We start from the raw sequence: 26423 nt of genomic DNA on the forward strand, positions 1-26423 counted from the left end.
GGGGATGAATAAAACGAAGCTGGTAACATTCTGTCTGAAATAGATTCTAAGGCATAATAGGGAATTCATAACCATTACTACCATTTATTGCTCATCATACATCTGATACCTGCTGAATGTGTAAAAACTTATTAGATGAGGGCTCTTTTCATGAATACACTGATGAGGTGAACCAAGGAAACGCCATTATTCCTTATTGATTTCACCTCTTTAATCTATACTGATCATAATGTAGGATAAGGAGATAAGGAACAGCAGTTACATGGAGTTTTTTTGCCAACTGCAGTATAACATGAAATGTAATGTTTTACAGCGTGTATGACGCTGACTTTGGTATAATTCAAATTAAGGCATTGCTTTAAGGTTAATTACAATAAAAGATCTATTAGCAGTGATGAACGCTGATTTAAAATCAAGTAAAGAGGACTGGGCACATTTTTTTTCAAGAGTTTTCAAAAATTGATGTTCATTTGTATTTGACAAAAATTTCCTTCACAAGGGAGACAAAAAACATCTTGTATTGGCAAAAAAAAAGCTCATTGGGACTGCTAATGAAAACGCTAAGACGACTAATGAGCTATTATCAGAGAAAGGACGAAAGGTGAGACCCATCACCACCGTATGGCAATGTGCCTGGCCAAACAGCTAATTTACAAAATATAGAGGTATCTCTTTGAATGTGACATTGTGTTGTGCATGTTGCTGGATGAAAAAGCAAGCATGGATATAATTTAAACATAAATTTTTTTTAAAATGACGATCCTTAGCTTGTATGAGGGAGTGAGGATGTCCTTTATCTGCGGGCTTTGAGAGGGGACGAGTTAGCCAGGGCAGGAAGCCGTAGGTTCCGAGTCACAAAGTTGCGCTGCCGTTCATTGGCTGGACGGAGCACAGAAGAGCTGCCATTGGTGGATGTGGTACAGATGGGTGGGGAGTTATGAAGGGTTTTCCCTCTCACCTGGTAGGTCCACTGCATGTCTGCTGCCTGCAACAAGACCGCTAGTAAGTCACTACAAATTTAATTTGACATGAATATACTTTATTTCGAACCTTTAATGAATAAAATACTATTCACATAAAAAACACAAACAAAAATATTTGTGACCATATATAACATATTATCATTCTTATGCTGGGACAGCAAAAAGGTGTCTAAACAATGTGACTGTAAATGCTGTTTTACTGTTGTCCTCTTAAAAAATAAAAAGACAGCTTATAAATATGTTATTCCTGAAAAGGAGTAGGAAGACGTTTTTATTTAACCGTCAGTTATTCTTACTTAGTTTGATTTCTTCCATCAGTCCATTTCACAAAAGCACACCACAAATAGATATACACATACTTTAAAGATTTGTGCATGCAAAAATTGTTTCAGATTGAAGTTTTCTCTTTAGTTATAACCCCTGTTCTCACCAAGAACATTTTTATTTTAAAATTCAATTTATCCTAATTGTATCACCATTAAACTACAAACAGACACAAACTCAGCAAAATGATCATAGAGTAAATCACTGAAATACCTGGACAGTTAGTCTTGCTCTGTGCTCGTTGTTTGTGATGGGTGTGAAGGACACAGTGATGAGGGCTCCAGTCGAGCCAACAGGAGGTAACATACCCGACACTGGAGTCACTGTGAACTCACTGCTGCTGCCTGGTGAGAACGCTGCTGTGAACGGCTCTGACCTCCTGGAACAAACACTTCAAATTTACAACCAAGGAATAAGAGCAAATGAAAAAAAAGCAATAGGAGTCAAGTAACCCCCCCCCCCCCCCCCCACACACACACACACACACACGCACGCACACACACACAAACCTGGTGGTGCTGGTCAGACGGAAGCCCACAGCTGAAGTCTTGCCCAACTCAGTGGCTTTGGTGAAAATGACATCATCCACTTTAGGCTCTGTGGCAGTGAGAGTGACGGGAAACTCCCAGATCCCGCCTGACACACACTGCACAGCTAAGACCGCTGAGCACCTGGACACACACACACACACACACATTATAGTTTTTTTTAACAATGACTTCTGAATATTGAGTTCATTTTTTGCCAAACTGTTCACAGAATATGCCCAACAGAAGTTAATGTGGACTTAACTGTGCTTCACTTTTCATTGTCTTGCCACAAAATTTATTTAACAAATTATTTATTAAGTATTTTTATACAAAACGGGCACGGGCAGTGGGTAAATGAGACAAAGGGCTTCATCAGTCTCTTTCCAGGGCAATTGTCAATGGCCATGTGCAACTTCAGATTGATTGCGCGACCCATCGAGTAGAAAAATGGATGTAGATAGACAGACGGACCTTTCTTCATTTTATAGTAGGATATGCAAAAAAAAAAAAAAAAAGTATATTATCATAGCTATGGTATATTATCTCAAGAAGATTACTTAAAACATGCTGCCTAGCCAAATGTTCTTAAACAGCAGACTGTTATTATAATAGATAATAGAATTTGATCTTGTTGGGTGATATGAGGGTGATATTCTTTAATCTACTGGTCTCAAGACATTTTTTACTCTAAACAACTAGTACAGACTTGAAACATATAAATGGTATGAAACAGTAGTAAAAATGAAATAGTAGTAAATTCTGCATTAATTTAGTACTTTGGCTGGACAAAAACATCAAGTGGCCCAGGGATACTGTATATGTAATGAAGGGTAAAATGTATGCAGGTTTATACTTCAACCAGTGAGTGCACCATCTGATTTTACTAATTACCTTCATGAAGTAAACAGGAACTAATCTGTAAAATGAGCTGAATTAGGCTCTAACTGGAATTAAAAACCTGAGTACAGTTGGCCCTCATTGGCACTCAGATGAAAACCTCTGAGTTAGTCTGTTTTTCGCTTGTCATTCTTCCACTCTAATTCATCTTGAAAAGTGTTATTTGAGCATTCCTATTTATCTATAGAAACATGATTCACTAAACCGGTCTTTAATATTCCTGCTTTCAGCTTATGATACTTGGTCTCCTCATCTCACTACCCACGGCAGAGAAATAACATGTAGATAATGGAAGAGCCTATTAGTGACACCACACCCCCCGTCATTTCCTCATGGAGAACTCATTAGCTCTCAGAGGTATTGATTCTACTAGGGCACGCCTCATTAATGGACTCTACAGATGAAGACGGGAGCTGATAAATGAATGCGCTCTTCACTCAGCGGGATGTCACATGCGATGTACAGTAAGGAGGACAGCAGAAAAAAGGTAAACTGTGACATGTAACAGTGAGATCATATAGTACATTTCCCTTAGATACGTCAGAATTGTTCATTTTTAAGTAACTGTAGCAAGAACGGTGGATCTAACAATGTCAAAAAAGGTAACCTATGGAGTTTTTGACTTCTAGTAGCACTGTGAAGCAGTTTTATTTTGAGTGTTGTTGGCATTCTGCATTCCTACCCGTCGTTTTATTATAACTATGACTATTGTGAGGTCATGGTAATGTGACAGTAACACAGCATTGCACCAGTAAAGGCAGGGAAGAAGACAACTGCAAGCAAGAAAATATGCATTTAAACAATGCAGAGTTAAATTCACTAAAATTCAGCTTTGTAAATGTTTTATGAGGAAGGAAATGTATTCAACACTTTCACTGGACCTCAAGGATGCACACATTGTGTTCTGGTGAATAACAAACTTTTGTTTACAAGAACACACACCAGCCATCTTAAAACTGTAGTGGAACTGAGCAGATCATTAAACTGAAACCAAACTCAGGGGGTTGTACCACGAAGCAAGTTCAACAGAGCCAGGCTCTCTTTGACTGAGCTGGCTCGACAAACCCTAAAGCCTCTGTCAGAGACAACAAGTACAACAAAGGGAGTTATCAACAGTCTCTATTAACTCAATTCATATTTAACAAGTCAAATGAGGCGTCCAGTGCGGCATTTGACACTTAAAAATGATCGATCACATGTCGTCTACTTCAGCTCATAAAGAATATTTAAAGGTATTACAGTAAAAAGCAACACTGTTGCTTCAATTAATAGCAGAAACATACTACTTGTGTGAATGCACAAGCTAATATAACCCATTTATTTTATCACCCTGTTATTTCTAGCAGGTTAACTGCTTATTCTGCAACTCTGAAACTTTAAACTTGATTCAGGAGATTTAAACATTATAATTAAGAACTTATATTGAGATCCGACACTGTCCCGTAGCCTAACGAAGGAGACGTATAAATAGCTTTAGTTTTTTGGATAAATCACAGTAAAATTAATTTCACTAATTGAAAATTATCTCTTATAAATACCAACAGACCTATTAGCTGTTATGTATGGGCAGTGTGAAGCAGACTTCAGCAAATCAGAACCAAAAATATAAACATAATCCCAAGTGGTATGGCATGATTTGAAGGCATTATACCATGTCCCTTTTACTGCCGACCTTCACTGTTTTTTACTCACACTGCAAAGAGAAAATATTTTTTAAAGACTTGTCTGACATGAGAAGCCTCAACAACTTAAAATCAGCTCATCAAAGTGTCTAGGATTAAGTATGCGTGTGTGAATGTTTGACAATTCAAACCTAAGAAGCTCAAGTCAAAAGAATATCCAAATACTTTTCTCACTGACTGGCATTTTAAGTGATTTTCAAAAAGTCCTTTGTGGTTTGATTAAAAAGCAGGAGTAGAATCTCTGGTGCTTTAAACTTAAAAAAGTATCAAATGTTCTTTTAGGTCACGCCAAAGTTAATGTGTTGTCTATAAGGATCAGACAGAACATTGCAAGTACTGTTAAAGCAAAGGAAGCTAATAAGCTTGCCTCCGCCTTTACCTCTAAGAGAGCACAGCATCCTTTAGCTACAAAGATTAAGACTCAGCACATGTAGACAGTTAGTAATAAATGAATGCAGAGGCCACACCCACCTGAGAGAGAGAGAGGGAGAGAGAGAGAGAGAAGATGGAGAAAGAGTGAGATATTGGAAGAAGAGACTACTGAAGAGGGAGAAGGACAAGAGATAAATGAATGCAGTGTTTACTCACAATGCAAGTGTGTTATCTGCAAAGAGAGAGAGAGTGTGAGCAGCAAACTGTGTTTGCATGCCTTCCTTCCTGTTGTGTGTTTGTGTGTGTGAGAATGTGCTGGTACTGTATGTGCTTGTTTTGTTTTTCCAACTTATTATTAGCATCCTTTTGTTTTTTTCCTGCACAGAGGAGGTGTGCATATTTGTTTCTCTGAGTGTGTACAATTTTGTGTTTTTTCTTTGTGTGTGTGTGTGTGTGTGCTTTTCAACTTTTGATACGTTTGTGTGCCTCTCTCTGAGTCTGCATAATACTCTAAGAGTCTGTTTGTGTGTTTAGTTCTCCCTGGTAATAAGTGTTTGTGTGCTTCTGCATCTCTCTCTGTGCCTCAGTGTCTGGTCTTTAGGCTTTTAATTCAGTGTGTGTCTGTGGTTTGTGTGACTGAAAAAAGTGCCTGTATGGTTTCTTTTTACCTGTGTGCATTTGTGTGTATAATGATTTCTGTGTGTGTGATGTGTTTGTTTGCTTTAGCTCATAACACAACCAGTAGAGTGGTTTAATAGGGGAACAACAGGATTGAACTCAAAAGCTACTGAAACTCTGCAACAAAAAGACTCAGTCCTCGGTGTGTATTTCATTTTCCAGCGTACTTCTCAATGAGTGTCACATTTTCTTTGAGCAGGTTTGCCTGTGTGTGTGTGTGTGTGTATGCATGTGTAGCACTGTACCTGCATGGCCTGAGGGGAGTGTAGACAAGATTAAGGGTGAGAGTTATGATGCCAGTTTCAGGGTCTCTCCTCGCTGCCACGGCGGAGGCAGAAAGGCAGTCCTCCGCCCCTGAGCGCTCTGTTTCGCTGTCTGAACGAACTGTGCACAGGAAGTCTTCTACCATCACCTGGGAACCTGTCCAGAAGTCAGCAGTGGGAGGAAGGTGATTAAGTAGGTGCGAGGACCACCAGAAAAAGAAAACTAAGTTGCTGTACTTGATAAGATACGAGTAACTGCTTTGACAAAAAAAAACAGTCTACAATGTTAGTTAGTCATAAAGTAGGGCTCTGCAGTTTGCTGGTACAGACAGGGATGTATCCAGTAGCTTAAGATAGTTATGATGGGCCAAATATACACCGTTATAATTGTGGTGCACACTAATTACCAGTTATGAAGCACTCACTCACACACCTACGACTTTTCTTACTGCCACGTTTATGTTTGAAAAAACATGACTGCTCACTCAGCTTGCAGATGTGCTCAGCTCAGAGACTGATTTTGGGCCTATACTAGCTACAGTATAGAGTACTGTCTCGTAAACACATAAATATACCTAAATGAACAAGGGCGTGCTTCTGAAATCTTGAATCACTCACAATATACTGATAGAGGGCTGCTCTCTCTGTGGGCCGCGCCACCGCACATGGCCCAATGCAGCAGCAACTTGCAGCAACATTTCAGTTTGTTAAAAAGTTAAATATGACTGTGTTTTCACCCTCACTTTGGGATAAAGGTATTTTTTAAAATAAGGCTGTATTATGACAATGACAATACAAGTCGAGCAGGTCAACATGAACTAATTTCAACTCCATGCCAACGTCATTAGTTAAAAAAAACAACCTGTCATGTCATGTCATGTAATGTTCTCTCACATTCCCACCTATAGTTGGCCTACTGTCTTGCATTTCCTCAACTTAAATAAATTCAAAATGTTCTTTGTTTCCAATTGCAATGTGCTGCTCTGATTAATTACTGAGCATTCAGCGTGAACATCAATCAATCACCTGCTGAGTTGAATCAGACATATCCTGACAAATCCAATCTCGTTATATCTGTAAAGCTACTAGGTGACTGAACTATCTCATCATTAATGAATACAAAGTCTTTGCTGTGTGATGTAGTGTCATTGCTCATTTTTACAGCCTCATGTTGACTCACATAAGAATGATCCCAATTAATTTGATGCTTCAAGGAGGCGTAATACACGGTTTAAATATGAGGAAAATAGAGCACTAGTGTCGGTTTGGTACTCAGAAGTGCTACTGGAAGAGAAAATAACAAATGGATGCATCCAAATATGTGGACACCCTTTATCTCGGTCTATCCCTTCACACTGTGATCTTAATCAAATGTCTCAAAAGGTCTATAGAAAGTGATAAGAGTTTTAGATTAGAGATGTGGGTTTATGCAATTTTCAAGTCATCATAATTTCTGGGGTTAAAGAGTATTCCTCTTCCTTCTTTCGGAGTGCTACTAGTCACTCCCCATGACTGTGTTTGAATTCCCAACAACTACACAATGTCAGACTCAAAATGTCCCTTGATTAAAACAAGATTTTAAATAATTCTCAAAAGTGTTTCTGATATCACAAGACCACTTGGACTCCAAAAAGAGTGAAAAAAACAAACTGGCACACACCCTTGTGTCCTTTCCGGTCTTGATTCCCCGGCACACATCCAGTGAGCAGTACGTCCACTTCCCTTTCCAGCTGGCAGCCGGCTTCACAGTGGACCAAGCCAAGTGGAGAGTTCTCAACAGGCACCTCCATGGGAATCCCACAGATAGGGTAAATCCAACAGATGGTTGACAACTCCTGCTCTGACCTGCAATATTGAGTTTGATATTGAGTGCATTTTTTACACAGTATTTGGGATTAGCAAGTACTGGATCTGAAATTGTGCCAGGCATCTAACTAATGTAGGATACCTGTGACAGGCCAAAATCTAATACCAGACCAACAACTGTGTACAGCACGTCAGAATCAGGTTTTATTTTTGCTTTTTCACAGAGCCAAGGAAACTAGCATCTACATCTATTAAACCAAGGATTAAATGAATTGAACAGCCAACATTTTTTTGTATTAGTCACAACAGAATCAAATTATTATAAAAATTATGACAAGTAAATCAAAATCCTTTTTATCAGACAATGTGACAAACTCCTACTCATTGCGAGATATATCTTACAGCAGTGGATTAATGGCAAACATCCCAGTGGCATCATGAAATGCGCAATGTCTTGTCCTTAGAAAGACTAATGTCACGAGAAGGGCAATGGTGGTCTTTTTGAGAGTATTTGGACACCTTTCTTAACGTAATATTCTTATTATTAATAATAATAATAAAAATTTTATTGATCTATTTTTGACTGCTTGTTTATATCCATCTAGTTATAAAATCAACAAAAAAACGATTTTAAAAAAAGAAACCTTATCTGCTTTGGCTCAGTTTTCACAATGGTTTCAATGGCAAAACCGTCAACACAAAATGCTGTACTCCTTTTGGCCTCAGAATCTCTCAGAGTCAGTTCACCTGAATGTGTTTGTCAATGTTTGAGTCCTGTGATAGACAACCTGTCAAGCCTCAAGGTGGATGGAAAGAGATGTCATAGTTTCAAATTACGTCACACAGTTGAGGTACAGCATATGCGCAGTGAAATCGGGTCTGCAGCTACCCAGAGGCTTGATAACTGGCACATTATCACCATAAACAAACACTGTCTATATGCAGATGCCCTATTGTCTATCTGCCACCATCAATTTGAGTGTACTTAAAAGTTTTGTCAGACCAAGCGCACCAACAATAGCGCACCTAAAGAGCACCTGAGTGGAAATCATCCCTTTATTTTATAGCGCAGTCTGCTGTAACCCTCCAATATCGCAGCTCCAGTTACACTGCGCATGTGTCATACCACACACTCCCGTAGGATCAAAGAGTGTGACTCATGGAAATGGATAGTACATTCTAGCTACATTTTACTGCTCCCACTAAGTTATCATACCCTCACACAGTACAGATACTATGTATGGAATAGAGCATCTTTAATGAGCTCAAATACTGAACTGAGTGCTTTCAAAACATCCCTGTTTTGCTGACAAGTAAAGCTGACTTAACACTTCTTCATTTTGTTTACAGTGACAGGCTATGCCAGAACCTGCCTGGATGTACCAACAGCAGAAGCTAATGAGCTTTACTGAATGTAGAAAATTGTCTGAGACCAGGCATAGATTTGGATATAGCCTCTTTTGCAGACAATAAGAAACACACACACCTCACGTTATTTGTACAGTTTTTGCTGCTGCAGGGCTTCATAGTGATGCATAGCCAGGCCTGTTGTAGCTCCATAGAGGTCGGTGCAAACACGACAGGCACATTAAAACTGGCCCCTTCATGGATCTGTATACCTGCAGCCAAGATAGAAGACAGAAACACAATAATTATAATTTTTCATTTAAGTTTTCTGACCAGTAACCAAATGAAAAATACAAGCATTAACTGTAAAAACCTATTTAAAATACATTGCAATGGTTTGCGTTTGGACACTAAAAAAAATATTGGGGTTGATTTCAAACTGCTAGTGCAGTTTCTCCTTATCAAGTGTCGCACACCAACAGGAGAATGTCCGTCTCAGAAGAGTCCCGTTGACCCCATTGTCACATTTGTCACCCATCTGTCAGCAGTGAAAGCCCCCTGCGACCTGCTCAAAACTCGGCAGGCCCACCAGAGAAGACACCCCATCATGGACCAACAGCTGGTGATTTGACCAACATGGAGGCCTCCAGTGATGAAACTTTGCAGCCCGAGGATGAGGTGGCAGCCTGCATCAAGTTAAAGACACCCAAGAAGGATCTTTTTGTGGTTTGACTGTGGTGGAAGGAGCATGCTAAAACGTTTTCTAATCTGGCAGTGTTTACGCAGAATGTTTTTGCCATCTAGTGCAGCTGGTGAAAGAGACTTTTCCTCAGCTGAATTTGTAATTCAAGAAGGGGAAACCAGGCTTAAAACAGGGACTATGGATAATATACTTTTTCTGCACAGCAACCTTCAGTGTAAAGGACATTAGCCTAAATGTCAGCACAGTGAGTAAGAACCAGGGGTGTATAAATGCAACATTTATCCTAATGCGAGTGACTGTAGCCTGTGTGTGTTTAATCATGGGTGTAGGTCAGGTCGCAGGACTTTTCTTAGCAGGTGTGGGTGAGTGAAGCTTTGATTTAGACATAATAACAGGTAACGGGTTGGTTCTGGTAACGAACATTTCTGGTATGGGCAGGTGTGTTTTTTTTTAAAAATGAAATGATTCAGACATTTACATTTTCACATACTTCACCTCCAGTAACATCTATATAATTTCAGGTTTGTAGCACATGTGTGACAGGGGGTACAAACTCCTTCCATTTTAGTTAGATAAGGAACAAACTTCAATTGTCAACAAAGAAAACTATCTTTCCTGGAGTGAACTCTCAAATGGATTTCTTTAGAGGCTGATGAAGACTAAAAGCTCTCCACATTCCTACTGACAGTTTGTGAAGCCTTAGATACAAGGACATTTATCACAGCAACTTCTTTTCACTTTATTTTCACTGAGTTTCAGAACGAACAAGAACAGGCAACAGACTAAACAAAATAGGTCTAAGGAGTGCAGTTCAAGATCACATATACACTGATAATAAGATTGCAAAGCCTTTCAAAGCACAAACATGTCCCTGTTTGAGTACATGGCTATGTTTTATAATAAATAAATTAGTTTACTGGACATTTTATCGGAATGTGGTGAAAATAGTATCAATTAGTATACCTTCAGTATGGCTCAGAGGGATAGAGAAGACCTTATTGTCTGTAGTGACTCGATGGTAGCTTGGGGCCCCATTCGGATCCTCATCTGAGACATGAAGAAATACCAAGAACACAGTATTATGAACATGTCTGCATGTGTGACATGAATGCAGCAAGAACAAAGGAGTGACAAAGTAGCTGTTAGAGAAAGACAAGAAGTGCCTGTGACCTGTGAGTGTGATATTTAGCACGACCTCGAGCTCAGTAGGATTTGTGAAGGGAATGATGACGGAGGAGTTGGAGCCAACCAAGGATGAGATGCTCAGAGGCTCCTCGCTGTCTGGAATGAGGCCACGCCCACTCAACAACACACACCATTCCTGCAACTAAAGAAAGACAGAGATGGATTAACACACACAGAAGTGGCCAGTGGGAAAGAAATAAAGTAAAAAATGAGAAAGCATGAAGAGAATACCGAGGAGGGAAGACAAAGTGAAGGTGTGGTGCACAGATGAAACTCAGAGGGAAAAAAAGGCAGTGTGAGTTTTCTCTTCACTATAAAAATTTTAAGATTCATGTGGATGATTGGGAGTGATAAGGCAGTACCAACTGAAGTAGGAAGACAAGTGAACTATCCCTGCACCTATGTCAGTCCCTATGTTTTCTTGTGTGTGTGTGTATGTGTGTTTGCATATGTTCAGGCAAGGGACAGTGATTTATGTAATCCATTTTCTCTCTGTGTTGGTGTGTGTGTGTGTGTGTGTGTGTGTGTGTTTGTGTATACACCTGAGGGCAAGTGAAAGTGATCTTTGCCATGTGGTTCCCCTCTCCGATGGATGAGGGACTAAAACGGACACCAAGCTGGGTGGAGGAGTGGGGCTCCACAACAAGCTGAAACACACACACACACACATGCACACAAGAAGAGGAAAAAGCTTTCATGGGGACAGTAAAGGAGGATAAACACACTCATGCTCAAAGAAACAAATCCTTTAAATCACACTGCTCGGCAACCCACAGCTTTCCTCACAGATATACAGCAAGTATTCCTTTTCAACTGACAGCAGTGACTTGTTTGTTTTGGGGAATGTGTAAAGAGACAACAACAGCGTTATCAAGTGTCTTAGTATACGGTATGGTTCTTTTATGAGATGAAATCCGAAACAAATACAATCATACATCCATTGAACTATAAAGAACATCAAACATAATGGTAAATCAATTTCCCCAGGGGCAGAAGCAAGTAACCTCTGATGTATGCTGTGACAAACAAAGTTTAATTCGGAAATAATGGAATACTGAGCTGATAAAAGTAAGGATGAGGCACAAAGCTGAGTGTGTGTACTAACAGTACTTCCTGTTTCCATTTCCAGTGTGTAATTTCTAGGGTTGCTGTTGGCTACAATCAGCTCCAGAGGCTCAGCCGTTGGGTTAACCATGGGAATGGTCTGGCGGGTCCATCTGACACACACAAACACACATACACACAAATTAATTCTTATTCAGTGAAAATAGAAAACATTACACTTTAAGAGGAAAAGATTTAGAAGCTGTGGTGAAAAGTTAGTAGTCAGACAATCCAATCCACTTTATATAGGTGTAATATAGGTGTTCAGTTGTCTTATGATGAACAAACTATTATGTGTCTTCAACAGATACAACCAAGTTATATTAAGACCATATGAATACCACTTTATATGGAATAACAGACCAAACTTGGGATGGAAAAAACACACCAAAAGTACAGATATAATATTTTCTTATAAATACTGCTGATGCAGAAAAAATAAACTAAAAAGCAGGCTGGTTGGTTTTATGATGCAAGCGCAGTGTGTGATTTAAATGCGTGGAGGAGGCGACAATGGGGGTGTTGCTCCTGTTTACGCAACAGTTGTCTGACCTAAGCCTGCTCTCTAGCAGTAGGCTATTAAGGCACAGGTTACCATGGTAGTGTGCAGCAGTTAAATGTGAGCCAGCTTTGTGATACCAGTTACAGACAAAGATTGTTGTTTTATCAAGTTAATGGACGAACTAAATCTTGTCACTTGTTCTGTTAGACGAGGTTTGCTGACATGGAAATGTACACATCTGTATCTGTACAAACAGCATTTATATCATGCAGTTTTGAAAATGTCCACTCCAGCAGTAAATATATGAAATGACACTTTTAAGTAGAAACTAGAACAAGTATTAAATAGCTCCTTTATAAATTGCAATAATTTGGCGTGTTTCAAAGAGTCAATCTGACAAGCAGTAAATTGGCAATGTTTTTTTTCTGGAAAGCTTAAGAATTGTTTAAGATGCAGGCGTGATACTAGAACACAAACAGGCATGTTTTTGGATCCTGTCAGCAGATAGAGGATTTTTGACATCCTTTCTAATGTATGTGGCACAATTACTGATTTTGACCCTCTGACGACCATATCTGGGAAGATCACTGGTATCCGTGCTATAGTTGGTATTTTCTCTGCACTGCTTGTCTGATGACAGGTTCTCCTTAAACTGAATAAATACTGTATCTCATCTCATAAACGCTGGCTGTAGGATGTGATGGCACACCTAACACTCAAATGGCTATGTTTGTTGGGGATAGCTATAGGCTCGAGCTAATGTAAATGCGATCAAAACTATATGAATAATTAACTATTATGTTTTTTTTCTCCAGCAAATACAATTAAGCAGGCATTCTGCTTTAAAGGTTTTTGTGGGATGTATTACAGTACTCAGCCCACAGTATTTCTGTGTACTGTATAGCATATGTGCAAGCATTCCTAGCCAATAATCCTGCAGTGAGATATTGTGTGTCTTGATGTGAGTGTACCTACTTGCCCAGCTGACAGCAGGTCTGTGGTAGCATGATGACTGGAGGAGGAAGAGCATAAAGCTCCAGCTGATACCAGAACTCCCCCAACAGCTCTGACTGGAACACCACACTGGCAGAAAACAGACACCAAACCTATGCAAGTACTATAGGTGCACCATGTTATGCTATTTATTAACATATGATAAACATCATTTTGATTTATTCATCGTATTTTTATAGATATTTATTTATTCATTCTCTTTTATACTGTATTACGATAGTAATTATATGTTATGTGTTACATGACTGCACAAAGCTATATTTTTCAGAATGGAAAATCTAAATAAAAACATTGTGGGATAAAAAAGGTATATTCCATTACCAAGCTTGCATCAAGGTGTTGAGTATATAGTATTTCAAACTATGGTTGGTCATGTTTGCAAACCTGTCTTGAATTCAGGATAAATATGTGTTTCTAGATGGATTGAACTAAACATTTAATGAACACAGATATTCGCTTTAAACCATAAATTGTGCAGAGAATCTCTCTCCTTTTTTTACCTCCGCCTTTAAAGGAGGTCGGGTCAGCAAGAGTGCAGTGACGCTTACCTGCCTGTGCTCTTTCCTACTTTGCCAGGGGAGAACGTAACTTTGTAGGCAAGAGTCCCCCCTGGGGGAATAGAAACCCAGTTGGCCCCACTCAGGTCGTCTCCTTCCAGGTACACATCCAGCATCAGCTGCTCTCCTCGAGGGTTTTTGACAGGGATCTCTATGGCAACTGAGCTCTGGGAACATAGCATTTCAAAGATGTCACCTATTTCTTTTCTTCCCTGTGATGTTTTGATAGTCTTTTGATCTAAGTGAAGAAGGAAGATTAAGTTTTCCTGTAACGGTGGCCAGCGGCAGAAACACTACATCAGAACCTATGAGTCAGAAATGGAACAATAATAATCCTAAACTGAATTTACTCCCTATTTTTTTTACTTTAATTAAATAAAAATAAAATTGCCAGCTACAAAACATTGCTCTTTTAGCTAAGTATAAACTGAGTACAATTATAGTTCAATGACTCATTCAATTACTGATCTTTCTGTTAGGTTGGTACCATTAGATCATATATTTTCTCACATATAACTTCCATGTGATGTACACACTTTTACAACTCCAAAAGTGTGTGTCTTCTCTTCAAACAGTATTTCAAAGTAAGCAGCAGAAAACTTTAAATCCTATGAACTGTGGCTTTGCTTTTTTACATCTGAGTAAATTTATATCTTAGTAAATACTCTCCTGAACTGAAAAAATATGGTGATGCTAATTTTTTTTTACCCCTGAAGGTAATTTGAGACATGGTTAGTGAATATCTAATTATGAGTGCAAGTGTGTTTGCAGTACTTACCTGAGCAGCACACTGTACATCTATGACCTTGATGGGCGCTGCTGGCTCACAAATTATCTCTAGAGAGAAATGCACCTCGTAGCATCCCAGTACATCTCCTGAATGAAAGGTGCACAGGTATAAATGCAAACACTCGTGTACACACACTTAGCATTTCAATAAAGCCTTGCGCTAAACAAAACTCAAAGTGATGTGTTATTGAAGCTCTCTGAGCTCTAAATGGTTCACGTACAGTATGGTACAACACTAAGCTTACCTTTGTGCTTGTCTGCATCCTGCTTGTTATTAATTTCGAGAAATGAAACACAGCCTGCAAGAAACGTAGTGGATTAAGTGTCCAGTTTATTTCATTTTTCAGCTTCAACTTTTTGCTGAATGTTGCTGAATGTGAGGCTTAAAAGAGAGCAAATCAAAGAATCAATTAAAAATCCTAAATATCAATGACGATACAAACTCAAACAAGCTTAATGGCCTTTTGTTTGAGTTTTGTTTCTACAAGATTCAAAATCAACTACAACTCATGTAAAGTATTTTGTTCAATATCAGAGGCCTCTTGTAACTGACAAATAGCCTGACACTGTGTAGGAGCTTGGCAGTAAATAACACTGTCATCTGCATAAAAGCAAACATTTGATAAATGAAAAAAATTGGGTTTTCGTGCATCTGTTTCAGTGAATGTAATAGAATTTGATAAACAAAGTAAGCCAACATTTGAGCGCAGCTGCCTTCCACATCACATAGTGACCAATCATAAACATGCAGCAGGAGGGAAAAAAAAATCACCTGTCTCTTTTCCTCGTTTCAGTGATGACACAGTCAGGGTGTATGGAGCGCTGCGACCAGGTTTAATCTCCAGAGAGGGGGGGCCACTCACAAAGGATAGGTCTGTCACCACCTGAGTGTATGAAAGTATGCAAGTACACAAATGCAGAAACACAAAGGAGAAAGGAAATGCATGCTCTAGAACACGCACATACTCAAATAGACACCAACTTATAAATGAGTCAAAATGCACACAGATGCAAACATATACAATGAGAACAACACTGTCTATGAGACTGAGAAACCATACGGAAATTCATTCTTCTTCCACTCTATTTAATGAGATGATGTATCCTCATGTCTTTGGTGATACCTTTACTTTTCATTGATCTATAGGATGAATTGCCATAAGAGTCTTGTCCCTCTTTGGATAAAAACTTTTTTGATTCTGAGTTTTCAACTTTTGCCATCATCATGTCAATATTCAATGTTGCCAATATTTTGAAAATCCAGAGGGTCGCAGGTTCAAGTCCTCGTATAGACCAAACACAGAGTTTGGTCTGGTAGCTTGAGATGTGCCAGTGCGTGTGTAATTTGAAAAAATAAATAAACAAAAAGCATAGCGAAAAAGGTATTTCCCCTCCAGGGACTAAAAAAGGAATTATTTAATTTCTCGTTTTATAACAAAAAAAACTGTAAATCATTCATTAATATTAAAACTGATCTGACTCCATATGAACTTGTTTATTTTACTTTAACAGTCCATAACCCAAAAGATATTCATTTTGCACAAGAGTGAACATTTGTCAGCAAGTAACAGCAGTATGTGTGAATATCATTTGCATGTGTTCATACCTTGAGAGTTAGTTTTTTCTGGCTGTAGTTAGGGACATCGATCTTTGTGTAAGTGGTTTGACCTACAGAGCACTGTAATACCACATGGTCCACAGGCAGGGGGCGCTCTCCCACTCCTCTGAGGTTACACACGTGCTCAGTTCCGTCGCAGTCATTATGTAAGGACAGCTTGCCCTGTGGGGGTAGGGATAAAGTCCAGGCAGTCAAACACACGCACAAACGGGTGTTCAGTGTGCATACAAAGGATAAACGCCAAGCTGACGCTTAGCTGTAGTCAAGCGTTCTCACACTGACACATGAACGGGGCTGATTACAGAGCTCTGGACAAGTAACTACAGGACAAAAATGTTTTTTCATTTGAGTTTCGCACGCATGCACGCACACATGCGCACACACACATAAAGCATTGGAAGAACAGGATGTTATTCCCTGCACAAAAATGTGTCTTACACCAAGGGTTGGGTGCACAAAATATACACAAATTCATCATTTGATCCATTCTATGAACTGTCTGCATTTAGTGAGCATCTTTATGTTTTAATTCACAAAAAACTAGGTGAGACAGGCAAACAAAGCAATATGAGACAAACAGCATAGTGACAGCCTGCAGCAGCATGTCTTCTTCTTAAGCTCTACCCCCCCCTTCTCTTTCAGAAATGCATTGGTGGTTCAGTGGTAGAATTCTCGCCTGCCACGCGGGAGGCCCGGGTTCGATTCCCGGCCAATGCAATACACTTTTCCCCCATGCCCACAGGTGCATACAATAATTCCTATGTGCTACACAGGGGTGCAGTTTTTTATTCCCAGGCCAAAACAATACACTTTTCCACCACAACTGTACATGTAGACAGTATATGTGTGTATTAGGTTTGCAAATTTAAGCACTCTCCTTAATCGATTATAGGTGACATTAACAATTAATTATTTGATTAATCATTATTTGAAAAACCATAAAGACTTGCTTTTTCCTAAAAATACCTAATGTGTTTTTTCCTCAATCAAAGCTCACAGCAACATCATGCATATACATTGACAACAATGTATAGACTATTAAGTTATCAATTCAATTCTTAACAACTGATTAATCAATCAACGTTTAACTGTTATTATCCATATGTCTGTAAATGTATATACAGTCTATGTTATATTTTGAATTTCATGGATCCATTGCCATATTTAGTCATTATTTTTCTTTTTTTTGGATATTCATATAAGTATTAATGCACTGATGATTAGATCCTTTTTAATTTTTCGCATCTCCAGTTGAAACCTACATTTCTATTATGGCAATACAGATGTGTTGGGAAAAAATAGGGGAAATTCAATAATCTACACATCTATAATACAATGGATTATATATATACACAGTATATATGTATATATATATATATTCCTTTTTCCTTTTTAACTTCTCACTCTTGAAATACAGAATAATTTAGAACTTTAAGTCCTCTGATGATTACATAAATTAATCATGCTGAAAAGAAAGTCATTTTTCAACTGCTACAGTCTCTATATGTGACAGAAGTAGTGAGGTTTTCATTCATCACTGCAAGGAATCAACTAACATTCTTAATGGCAGAACACTTATCAAAACACTGTTTCTCAAAGAGGGAAAACTTTGTTACAGTAAAAGAAAATTCTGTCCCATTTTTAGAAAAGCACTAGAAGATGAAGCTGGCCACAGAAGAAGCTTAAATTTCCAGATATCATCTTAACAGCCACACAGGCCAGACAGTGTGCTGCTGTTTGAGGCTTCGAGATAAGTGTTCGTACTTGAGCTGACTGTTCCCTGAGAGGATGGAACAGAGGAGGCTAATGAGAAGAAAGGCCAAATATGAGGGCTTGGTGGATGAGCATTGGTGGCAGGGGATTTCAAAGTGGGGTTTTTCCTAAGTGCTGCTTGAGTTATTCTGAACACACAAAAGTAAAGGCCACCACGCTGTAAAGATTTCATGGTGTGTATATTAAGCACGGAAGTTAAAAAGCTAGAATGTGACGACAGAAAACAAGCAAAACACAAGAAAGAAAGAAAGAAAGATGCAATGGCACCACAACAAAAGAGAGTTTTACCGTGACAATGCATGGTGAAGAGGGGTGAAAGGTGAGGGGGTAGCAGGCTCTTGTCCCTGCTGGCACATTCAAAACCTTCGGGCCGGAAAATCCTTCACCATTCACATCAGCTTGCATTTTCCAGTCTTGGTGGGTCTCATTGTGCTGTGAGAGGAACAGAGGCACATTAAAAAGCATTTTTTAAACTACCATCATAACATAATTTACTTCTCTAAGCTAAAACTTTTAATAGGTTAGTTTCAGTCAAGTGATACAATTAGTCAAAGATACATATAACCACAATGTATATTCAGGATTACCACTCTCCTCAATGAAAGCAGTTTCTCATTATGAAAGTAATATCTATAACGATTCATAATTAATCAAATGCTTTTAGGATAGCTTTTAAAAAAAGGCGCACACACACATGCAGACTGATTAATGTATTCCCTCTTGCCCCTCACCAGTGGTAAGTCTTGTGTGACTGAGCGGTGTGCCGGTGAACTGAAGTTCAAATGGACCGATCCTCCCTGTGGTCACAAACGAGATAATTTTATTAACATTAACCACAAACCACATGACCCAACAAGCATTCCAACATATACTTAAAAAATTACTCTACTAGTAGTACTCTACATTTCATATTCCATTTTAAAGCTGCAATGATAAGTTAAAAAAATCAATTGGCTGATTGACAAAAAATAATCACCAACTATTATGATGACTGATTAAACGTACAATTGATTTAATAGAAAAAAAATGTAATTTTTAGCATCTTAAATATTTCCTCCTTTTTCCAGTTTGATATCAGATTAAATGTAATATACAATTTGGCTTTGGATTGACAAAACAAGAACATTAAATCCATCACCTTGGATTTATAAAAAAAACTGAGATGGACAATTTCCACAATCGTTTGACATTCTATAGACAAAACAATTGATAGATTTATTAATAAAATAATTGATAGATTAATAGATCATGAAAATAATTGTTAGTTGCAGCCATATACCCTAAACAGGTTTATTAAACTCTGATATCAGCTAGTATCTACCTGTGATGTAACAAGTGCCTCTAGCACATAGACCCTGGTATCACACCAGGACCTCAGGACCACCTGACATGTAAATTGCCCCACAGAGTCAGCCTGGAACTGTAGTGGGATGTCCACACAACCACAGTCTGTTGAGCAGAGGGAAGAGGATGTTCGCTTATCGGAGGAGGTGCATAATCAAAAGAGGAGTATTGAAAGTTAGGTCAGGTTACAAACATGTTGTCTCTTCCTGGCTAGATAAACAGAAAGAGAAAGAAAGAAAGAAAGAAAGAAAGAAAGAAAGAAAGAGAGAGAGAGAGAGAGAGAGAGAGAGAGAGAGAGAGAGAGATGGAGAGATTGTGTGTGTAAACAAGCTGTGAGCACGAGAAAGAAGAAAGACAGAGGGCAGGAGAGGAGGTTGTCTGAGGTAGTGAGTGAATGAGAAATAGAAGTAAGCGAGTGAACAGGAGAAATAAAACTTGCTTTGCTGAATGTTTCATTGTGTGACAGGTGTTCTGGGAGTTTTCAGTCTCCTACCTGTGCATGTCTCTTTTCATTCATTTACTTCATCTACCCACACATCGTTCATGCACAAGTAAAGACTTCAGACATTTATGTGAGTGAGTGTGTGTGAGTGTGTGTTTGTGTGTGTGTGTGTGTGTGTGTGTGTGTGTGTACCTGCGGGATTTTCCCATGGTATGTTGGTGTCGTCCTTTAGAGGTATTGTAACAGTGCTTGGTAAAGCAAAGTATTGTGGCAAAGAAACCTCCACACTGTACTCTATCTCTTTACTGTGGTGAGAACCTCTTAGAAGTTGTGCCTAACAAGAGTCAAGAGAAGAGGACTTGAAGTTAAATATGGACAACAGAGAAAACATTTCACAATACTGATGTGGAATCCCCCCTGCCTGTCTGCCCACCTACCAACCAACCACACAGCTTCCTACTGAAAAGCCGAATGTCAGCTTTCCATAGTGAGTATGTGTGTGTGCACCTGTTGCCTGAAAAGCTTGCGTACAGCTGTGGTTGCCCTCACGGTGCTGCTATGCAAAGTGTGTGTAAGAATCCGTCTCCTGTGTTCATCGGCACTCATGCTGCACTGACCCCAGAAGGCCAGAGCTTGCTCCCGGGCCATATTGATCAGAGGCACACGCAGCAACTCCTCACAAACCTGCCCCACCTTGCAGTGCAGGCTTAGTAATTTTACACACACAGCTGGGTCTACTGGAGGAGAAAAACATCAGTATTAAATACATTTGATTTGCTATTCAAAATAAATACTTGATATTTGAGTGATATGGCCAAAGAAAAAAAAACACACTGAAAAATGTGAATATGCTCTAATCTATTTTGCCACCAAATATGATAACAATATCAACCATCTAACATCTTAAAGAACATCTAACATCTACCAACACAAATGAGTGATGTTCACAACAGCAGGTTAATAGAATAACAGCTGCAGTTTTAGTCTCAGATTGTGCTATGATGCCCTTAAATACTTTACAAGCAACATTTGGGAGACAGATTTCCTACCAGAGTTGCTGGGGATGGAGAGTAAGTTAGAACTGGGCCTTGCAGTGAGAGGGGAAGGAAGAGGCAATTCCGCTGTGGCCTTCACCATGTAGACCATATCTCCCACCTAGAGGGACACACAGACAGACATGGTCATGAAGAAATGATGGTCACTTGCCACACTGGGTGATAATGTTTGGACATCCCATATAATGACATATGCTTTGAACAGTATTAGCAATATCTATCCAGTCAGTCTTTGTTAGAGGTTCAACCTATAACCATTTTCGTGTTACAGCTTTCTTGCTGGCAGCTAATAATATCTTTAGTTGGTGTTTATCTTGCCCCAAAACATGAGCTGTTATGTTGCCAAAAGAGTAGTAAGCTCATTAATTCTTGTTTCTTTTTTCTCTAATCAATAGTAAATCTATCAAATTCAGTACTTCATTTAATAATTTCAGTGCCCCTCTGTAATGAAAAGAAATCGCAACATTAAAGGAAGCACTGACATATGAAATATATCATGACTCTGTGGTTTTAGCTGGCTAATATTAGCAAATATTATCTTGCCTGCTAACATGGACAAATTTCTAGTTAACGTAGCAAAAAACTGTCTTGAATGATTCACGTCATTTTATTCATACAGTCTACTGGTCTTCATCGCGAATCTGAAGTTGTGCAAAGTTTTCTCATACCTAGGTGGAAAGTCTGCTGTCAAACCTGTAAGATGGGCCTCTGCTCCTTTTCTCTAATGGTTGATGTTCTCAAACCACTTCCGCATTATCAAAGTCATGTATTGCTGCTGCACATAGTCACGGTGTAAATATGTCAACACATTGCTATATTTTTAATATCACATAGTATTTATACAGCATTGTCATTAAAGATATGACAGGCATAGCCCTGATTCTGATGTGAAGACACTGCCATGGAAACATCTAATTACAACATATAATTGGGTGCACAGGTGTTGTATTTAAATTCCATCTGTTCATATAGTTATCTGATTCTTGACAAAAAGTGATAATGTGATACGAATATCAACTTTAGTTATTACAGTCTGTGTCTGTACTAAATTAGGTTTTGGTTCAAAGCATTTCCCATTTTGCACTGCTCTGTAATGAAACCACAGTCCTGTCTTGTAAAAATTAAAGTACACTGACATGCAAACAATTATCATATACACTTGCATACACAAAAATACACTTTTTAGGATAAAGATTTCATTCCATTTATTCCTATCTAACTTAGAAGCACTGTGTATTTTATCTACAGCCTCACAAATGAGAAACTTCTCTGCACTAAGTGTTTGTAGCTGTCTGCAGTTTAAAAAATGCAAGTAAATTGTCAGTTATTAAAAAATAAAATCTGTTTCAGGGAACTGAGATAACTCACACACAAATAAACACACTGACCTGCGGGCAGACCAGCAGCACAGAGCAGTACTTGGTACCTGGGCAGAAGGGCAGGTAGTGGATGTTCAGAGTGTCTGCTTGGCCTGCCTTCAGACAAACACTCCTCGCTGTACTCATGAACTCGCTGCCTTCACCATCTGGGCACACACACAAACTTATATAGAATACAACCAAGCACACCTGAATAAAGGTAGTATACTCACACATGAGCATAAGCAGTAATCGAGGCAGCACAGAGAACACAGCGTGTGTGTGTATTTGTGTGTTTGTACTTACTGACATCTGAGCATTTCCCTTCAATCTCCTCCCCATAGCTCTTGTGTGAAGTCATTTTCTTCATACTAAAGAGGAGGAAATCAAAATCATTCATAGTAAATGGATGTCAGACTACACAGCCTGAATCAGCTGCACCTCAGATGAACTCGGTCCCACTTAAAATCCTCATAGTCAATTCCTGATTAGGAGGAGTAACTGGAATGACTGGCTTTGAAGATGTCCCAGGTGGTGAAAGATGCATACTAACCAGCTTTTCTTAATGACAACCCCATACTCTCTTGAGGATCAGCCTCATACTTTATCATTCTTCACCTTCCTACCTTCTGAAGTAGTAACTAGCAGGAGGAACACCCTGTCTTTTTTACCAAATAAGCTCTTTTGAAGAGGTTAGATGTTAGGTGTTTTATGTATTTCTGACAATAACATTATTATCATTATTGATTTTTTTTTATTGTAAAAAATGTAGTGATTTATCCATCTTCGTTTGAAAACACTGAAACAATCTGATGTTTGCTATACAGTATTTATCTTTCATTGTGTGCGGATAGTGTATGTGTTACTTGGCTTCGGAAGATGCCTCTTGAACGAGGCTGTCTTTATTCTTTTCGGGCTCCAGTGGGTTGAGCGGAGACTCCACCAGCACCACCCTAATCACACATACACATACAGCAGAGGTTTTATTCACCACTACAACATAGAAAATAAAATTTTCATCTTTATGTCGAACGGGGACTTTTAACCGTCACAAATGCATTTGAACACAGACACTTACCTGAACTTAGCATCTTTATTGAAAGGGTTCATTATGGGCACTTCGATAACTTTTGGCTGGTAACATGGAGACTTGCACTTGACAGTGTTCTGAGAAGAGACAACAGGAAGGAGTTTGTCACCTGTAATTGTAGCATAGCAGTCAGTCCACCCCTTAATTCATTATACTCACTGTGGGTGTGATGTGACTGACATGGGTCTTCAGATTGAAGGTAAGAGTAGAGCCGCAGGGACCAAAAGGAGACTTGGAGTTGAGAAGGAGCACTGCCTTCATGGGCTGCATGTTTGAGCAGCTGAACTGGACAGTCAGTTCAGTGCTTGTTCTGTGAAAATAACCACAGCCAACAACAAATTATCTGATAATTCTACAACCTCCCATTTTCAAGTTATGTCAGTAACGAATCAGCAGAATTTTAACACTATGTTTCTGCATAATGGCATTGTCCTTAAAAACAGCATTTCTGAGAGTAAAGCTTGGGATTCAAAATGGGACATGGGCTATTTTTATGGCGAAGCCTCACTTGAGAGGAAAAACTGGTACATTTTAATGAGCTACAGTCTCAAGGCAAAACCAATTTTACTCAACTTGGACTCTGAGCTGAATAACTTAAGGAGGATTTTCCCTTTCCTTTGCAGGGCTCAGGTCTGCCCAAAACAAGGTTATTTTAGAAGTACAGATGCAAAGACAGCACTTCTTCACTAAAGAATCCAGTTTCAGTCATGTATTTATTCTTGATGTACACTACAAAGGCATGCACCAATGTTTCATAATTACAATTTCATTGCACAGGATATTTTTCCCAAGATTATTTATGCCTTCACCTTCAAAAAATGCCTGTTAACACTTTGTTATATATATCACTCCTGAGCAGATTGTTCTTGGTACGCATTTAGAGCACACTAACACACACACCGTGGTCCATGTGTGTGTTTGAAAGAGAGAGTTACAGAGAGGGGAAAGGAAGGTGGAGTATTGCACGCAATGTTTCTTGAGGTTATTCATAACTTACTCTGGAAAATTAGTCACTTTTTAATACACTTTCCAATGGATTGTGAGTTTAAATGTTATTGGGATTTCTTTAATAAAGGAAAAAAAAAGTTAGATAACCTAAAAACTACTAAGCATTTCCTCCTCACATTTTCTCAATTTGTTAATATTTTGCAGGCCGGAGCAGAAGCTTAGGCAGGTTGTATGTGGCTACCGAGCTGCAAGTTGACAATAAGTCCTGTACAGACATGTTAATCATTCTTGAATCTAAGGGAGTAAAGTATAGAACAAAAGGATAATTACCTTCCTAAGAAGGTCAATCTTTAAGACAAAGTGCAAGAGTTCTGAAAGTCTCTCTAAAGACCATTAAATGGTTTGAAGACAACAGCACTCATGGGAACTAAGTTAAGACCAGAGACACTAATGGCGGTCTCAGAGCAAAAGCAAAAAAGAATTTAGGCTACCTGTCTGTAGTGACTTATGCTTACAGTCTGCTAATTTCATGGTATCTTAGCCCTTTAAACCTTTATTTACAGGCATTTACCAAAGTCCTTACATGTCTTTGCTAGGTATGCCATACGTTGGTATTTTGTATTTTGTACAGTGACTTTAATTTTCTTGGTAAAAAAAACCTACTTTGGAGTAATGGTGACAGTAGATCCATCAGGGAGGGAGAAGAGATGGGCATCTTCTCCTACAAGTAAGGCCTTGTATTTGATTGGCTTAGAGGATGGGCTTTTCAGGCGCACCTACAGCACACACAGACAGACAGACAGACAGACAGACACACACACACACAAACACACAAATAGAAACACATAGCGATAGCCACATTTTTGTATGAGCACATCCACAAACACACAGACAAATGCCACTGCCAGAAAAACAATACAACAATGAAATCCATCTTCCTTAACAGCACAGATAAACTGACATCTATTTTTGTTAAGCTTGTAATGTGGTTTAACCTGACAATGTGGATCATTACCCAAATGTATATTTGTCTGTGTTTGTAATCCTTTTAGTGTGTGCGTGGGTGTGCCTATAATCCTATTAATGTATGTGTGTCTATAATCCTGTTAAAGTGTGTCTGTGTACGTGTCATTATCTGTCCAGGAGCTTATTATCCCAGCCTTTGTCAGTCTCACAAAGCTCATTTATTTGATTTACAAGGCATGCAGTTACATTTTTATTTAGGTGTCTCCTAAAACAAAATCGGTGCCGTGTGTGTGTGTATGTGTGTGTTTCACCTGTTTACTGAAAGTGCTGTGCAGGGCTCCTGACAGAGTGATGGTGCGCACTGGCAGATACTGAGGCAGCCTCTCATACAGGTGAACACACAGCATTAACATCAGCACTGGATTGGGGTCTGACAAGTCTGTGGGCTAACCACACCACACACATTCAAATACAGGGACACACAGGGACAAAGGAAGTGCTGTCTAATCTCTAATAAGATCATCAGGATATATTAAACATCTCCAGTTATGCTTAACAGGTCACTAATTAAGCCTGCGGACATTGCAAATTTTCTCTGTCTGTTTAAGATTTAGTCTGTATGACTTCAGACCAAGTCAATCTATATACAGTTTAGTATATTAATCTGCACACACTGTACTTATACATCATATTAAATGCTTTCTACTTGTCCATCCTTGGTTTGAGAGGAAGCCTCTTTTAGGCCTGTTACAGCATTTGCATGGAGTTACAAAACGTCAGGGGGATGTTTCATAAATGTGACTGCACTAATGAGATCAGACTCATTCAAGTCTGGTCTAAGAATTGTCAGTTGTGACTTGGAAACACAGACCCGAGACATCAAACACAGATCACATCTATTTATAGAGAGGATGCACATATTAAACATGATGTGAAGAACACATACATTTTACAAGAATGGCACCTCATGTTAGCATGCTTCCACCAACCAGTCAAGTCATGGTTTATATCAGTATCTGTCCAGACTCATGTATGTAGTGAAGACTTTGAAGGAATTTAATAAAACACCTATAAACACCTATTGTCGCAGGAA

At 38.9% G+C, this 26423-nt stretch overlaps 1 protein-coding gene and 1 non-coding gene across 3 annotated transcripts in view; one reads left to right on the forward strand and one right to left on the reverse strand.

Annotated features, from left to right (window-relative positions):
- Positions 1-368: 368 nt before the first annotated feature.
- LOC121962749 (cilia- and flagella-associated protein 47-like) overlaps positions 369-26423 on the reverse strand; it is a 49648-nt gene continuing 23593 nt past the window's right edge. For both annotated transcript variants that reach the window (XM_042513036.1, XM_042513035.1), the window contains 29 exons: positions 25642-25776; positions 25028-25140; positions 23576-23726; positions 23405-23493; positions 23193-23279; positions 22633-22697; positions 22357-22493; positions 20963-21068; positions 20421-20650; positions 20106-20247; positions 19449-19576; positions 18859-18924; positions 18416-18559; positions 16343-16516; positions 15509-15620; positions 14982-15035; positions 14726-14823; positions 13939-14114; positions 13352-13459; positions 11876-11987; positions 11313-11417; positions 10756-10912; positions 10549-10632; positions 9022-9154; positions 7390-7574; positions 5712-5886; positions 1817-1978; positions 1521-1686; positions 369-985 (listed from right to left, as the gene is read on the reverse strand). In XM_042513036.1, coding sequence (XP_042368970.1) covers positions 794-985; positions 1521-1686; positions 1817-1978; positions 5712-5886; positions 7390-7574; positions 9022-9154; positions 10549-10632; positions 10756-10912; positions 11313-11417; positions 11876-11987; positions 13352-13459; positions 13939-14114; positions 14726-14823; positions 14982-15035; positions 15509-15620; positions 16343-16516; positions 18416-18559; positions 18859-18924; positions 19449-19576; positions 20106-20247; positions 20421-20650; positions 20963-21068; positions 22357-22493; positions 22633-22697; positions 23193-23279; positions 23405-23493; positions 23576-23726; positions 25028-25140; positions 25642-25776 — 3786 coding nt within the window. In that variant the 3' untranslated portion in view covers positions 369-793. The remainder of the gene's footprint in view (positions 986-1520; positions 1687-1816; positions 1979-5711; positions 5887-7389; positions 7575-9021; positions 9155-10548; positions 10633-10755; positions 10913-11312; positions 11418-11875; positions 11988-13351; positions 13460-13938; positions 14115-14725; positions 14824-14981; positions 15036-15508; positions 15621-16342; positions 16517-18415; positions 18560-18858; positions 18925-19448; positions 19577-20105; positions 20248-20420; positions 20651-20962; positions 21069-22356; positions 22494-22632; positions 22698-23192; positions 23280-23404; positions 23494-23575; positions 23727-25027; positions 25141-25641; positions 25777-26423) is intronic.
- Positions 17001-17071, forward strand: trnag-gcc. The gene has a single exon. It is a non-coding gene; the product is annotated as a tRNA-Gly (tRNA).

Source organism: Plectropomus leopardus, chromosome 24, assembly GCF_008729295.1.
Source record: "Plectropomus leopardus isolate mb chromosome 24, YSFRI_Pleo_2.0, whole genome shotgun sequence".
In the NCBI taxonomy this organism is placed as follows: domain Eukaryota; kingdom Metazoa; phylum Chordata; class Actinopteri; order Perciformes; family Serranidae; genus Plectropomus; species Plectropomus leopardus.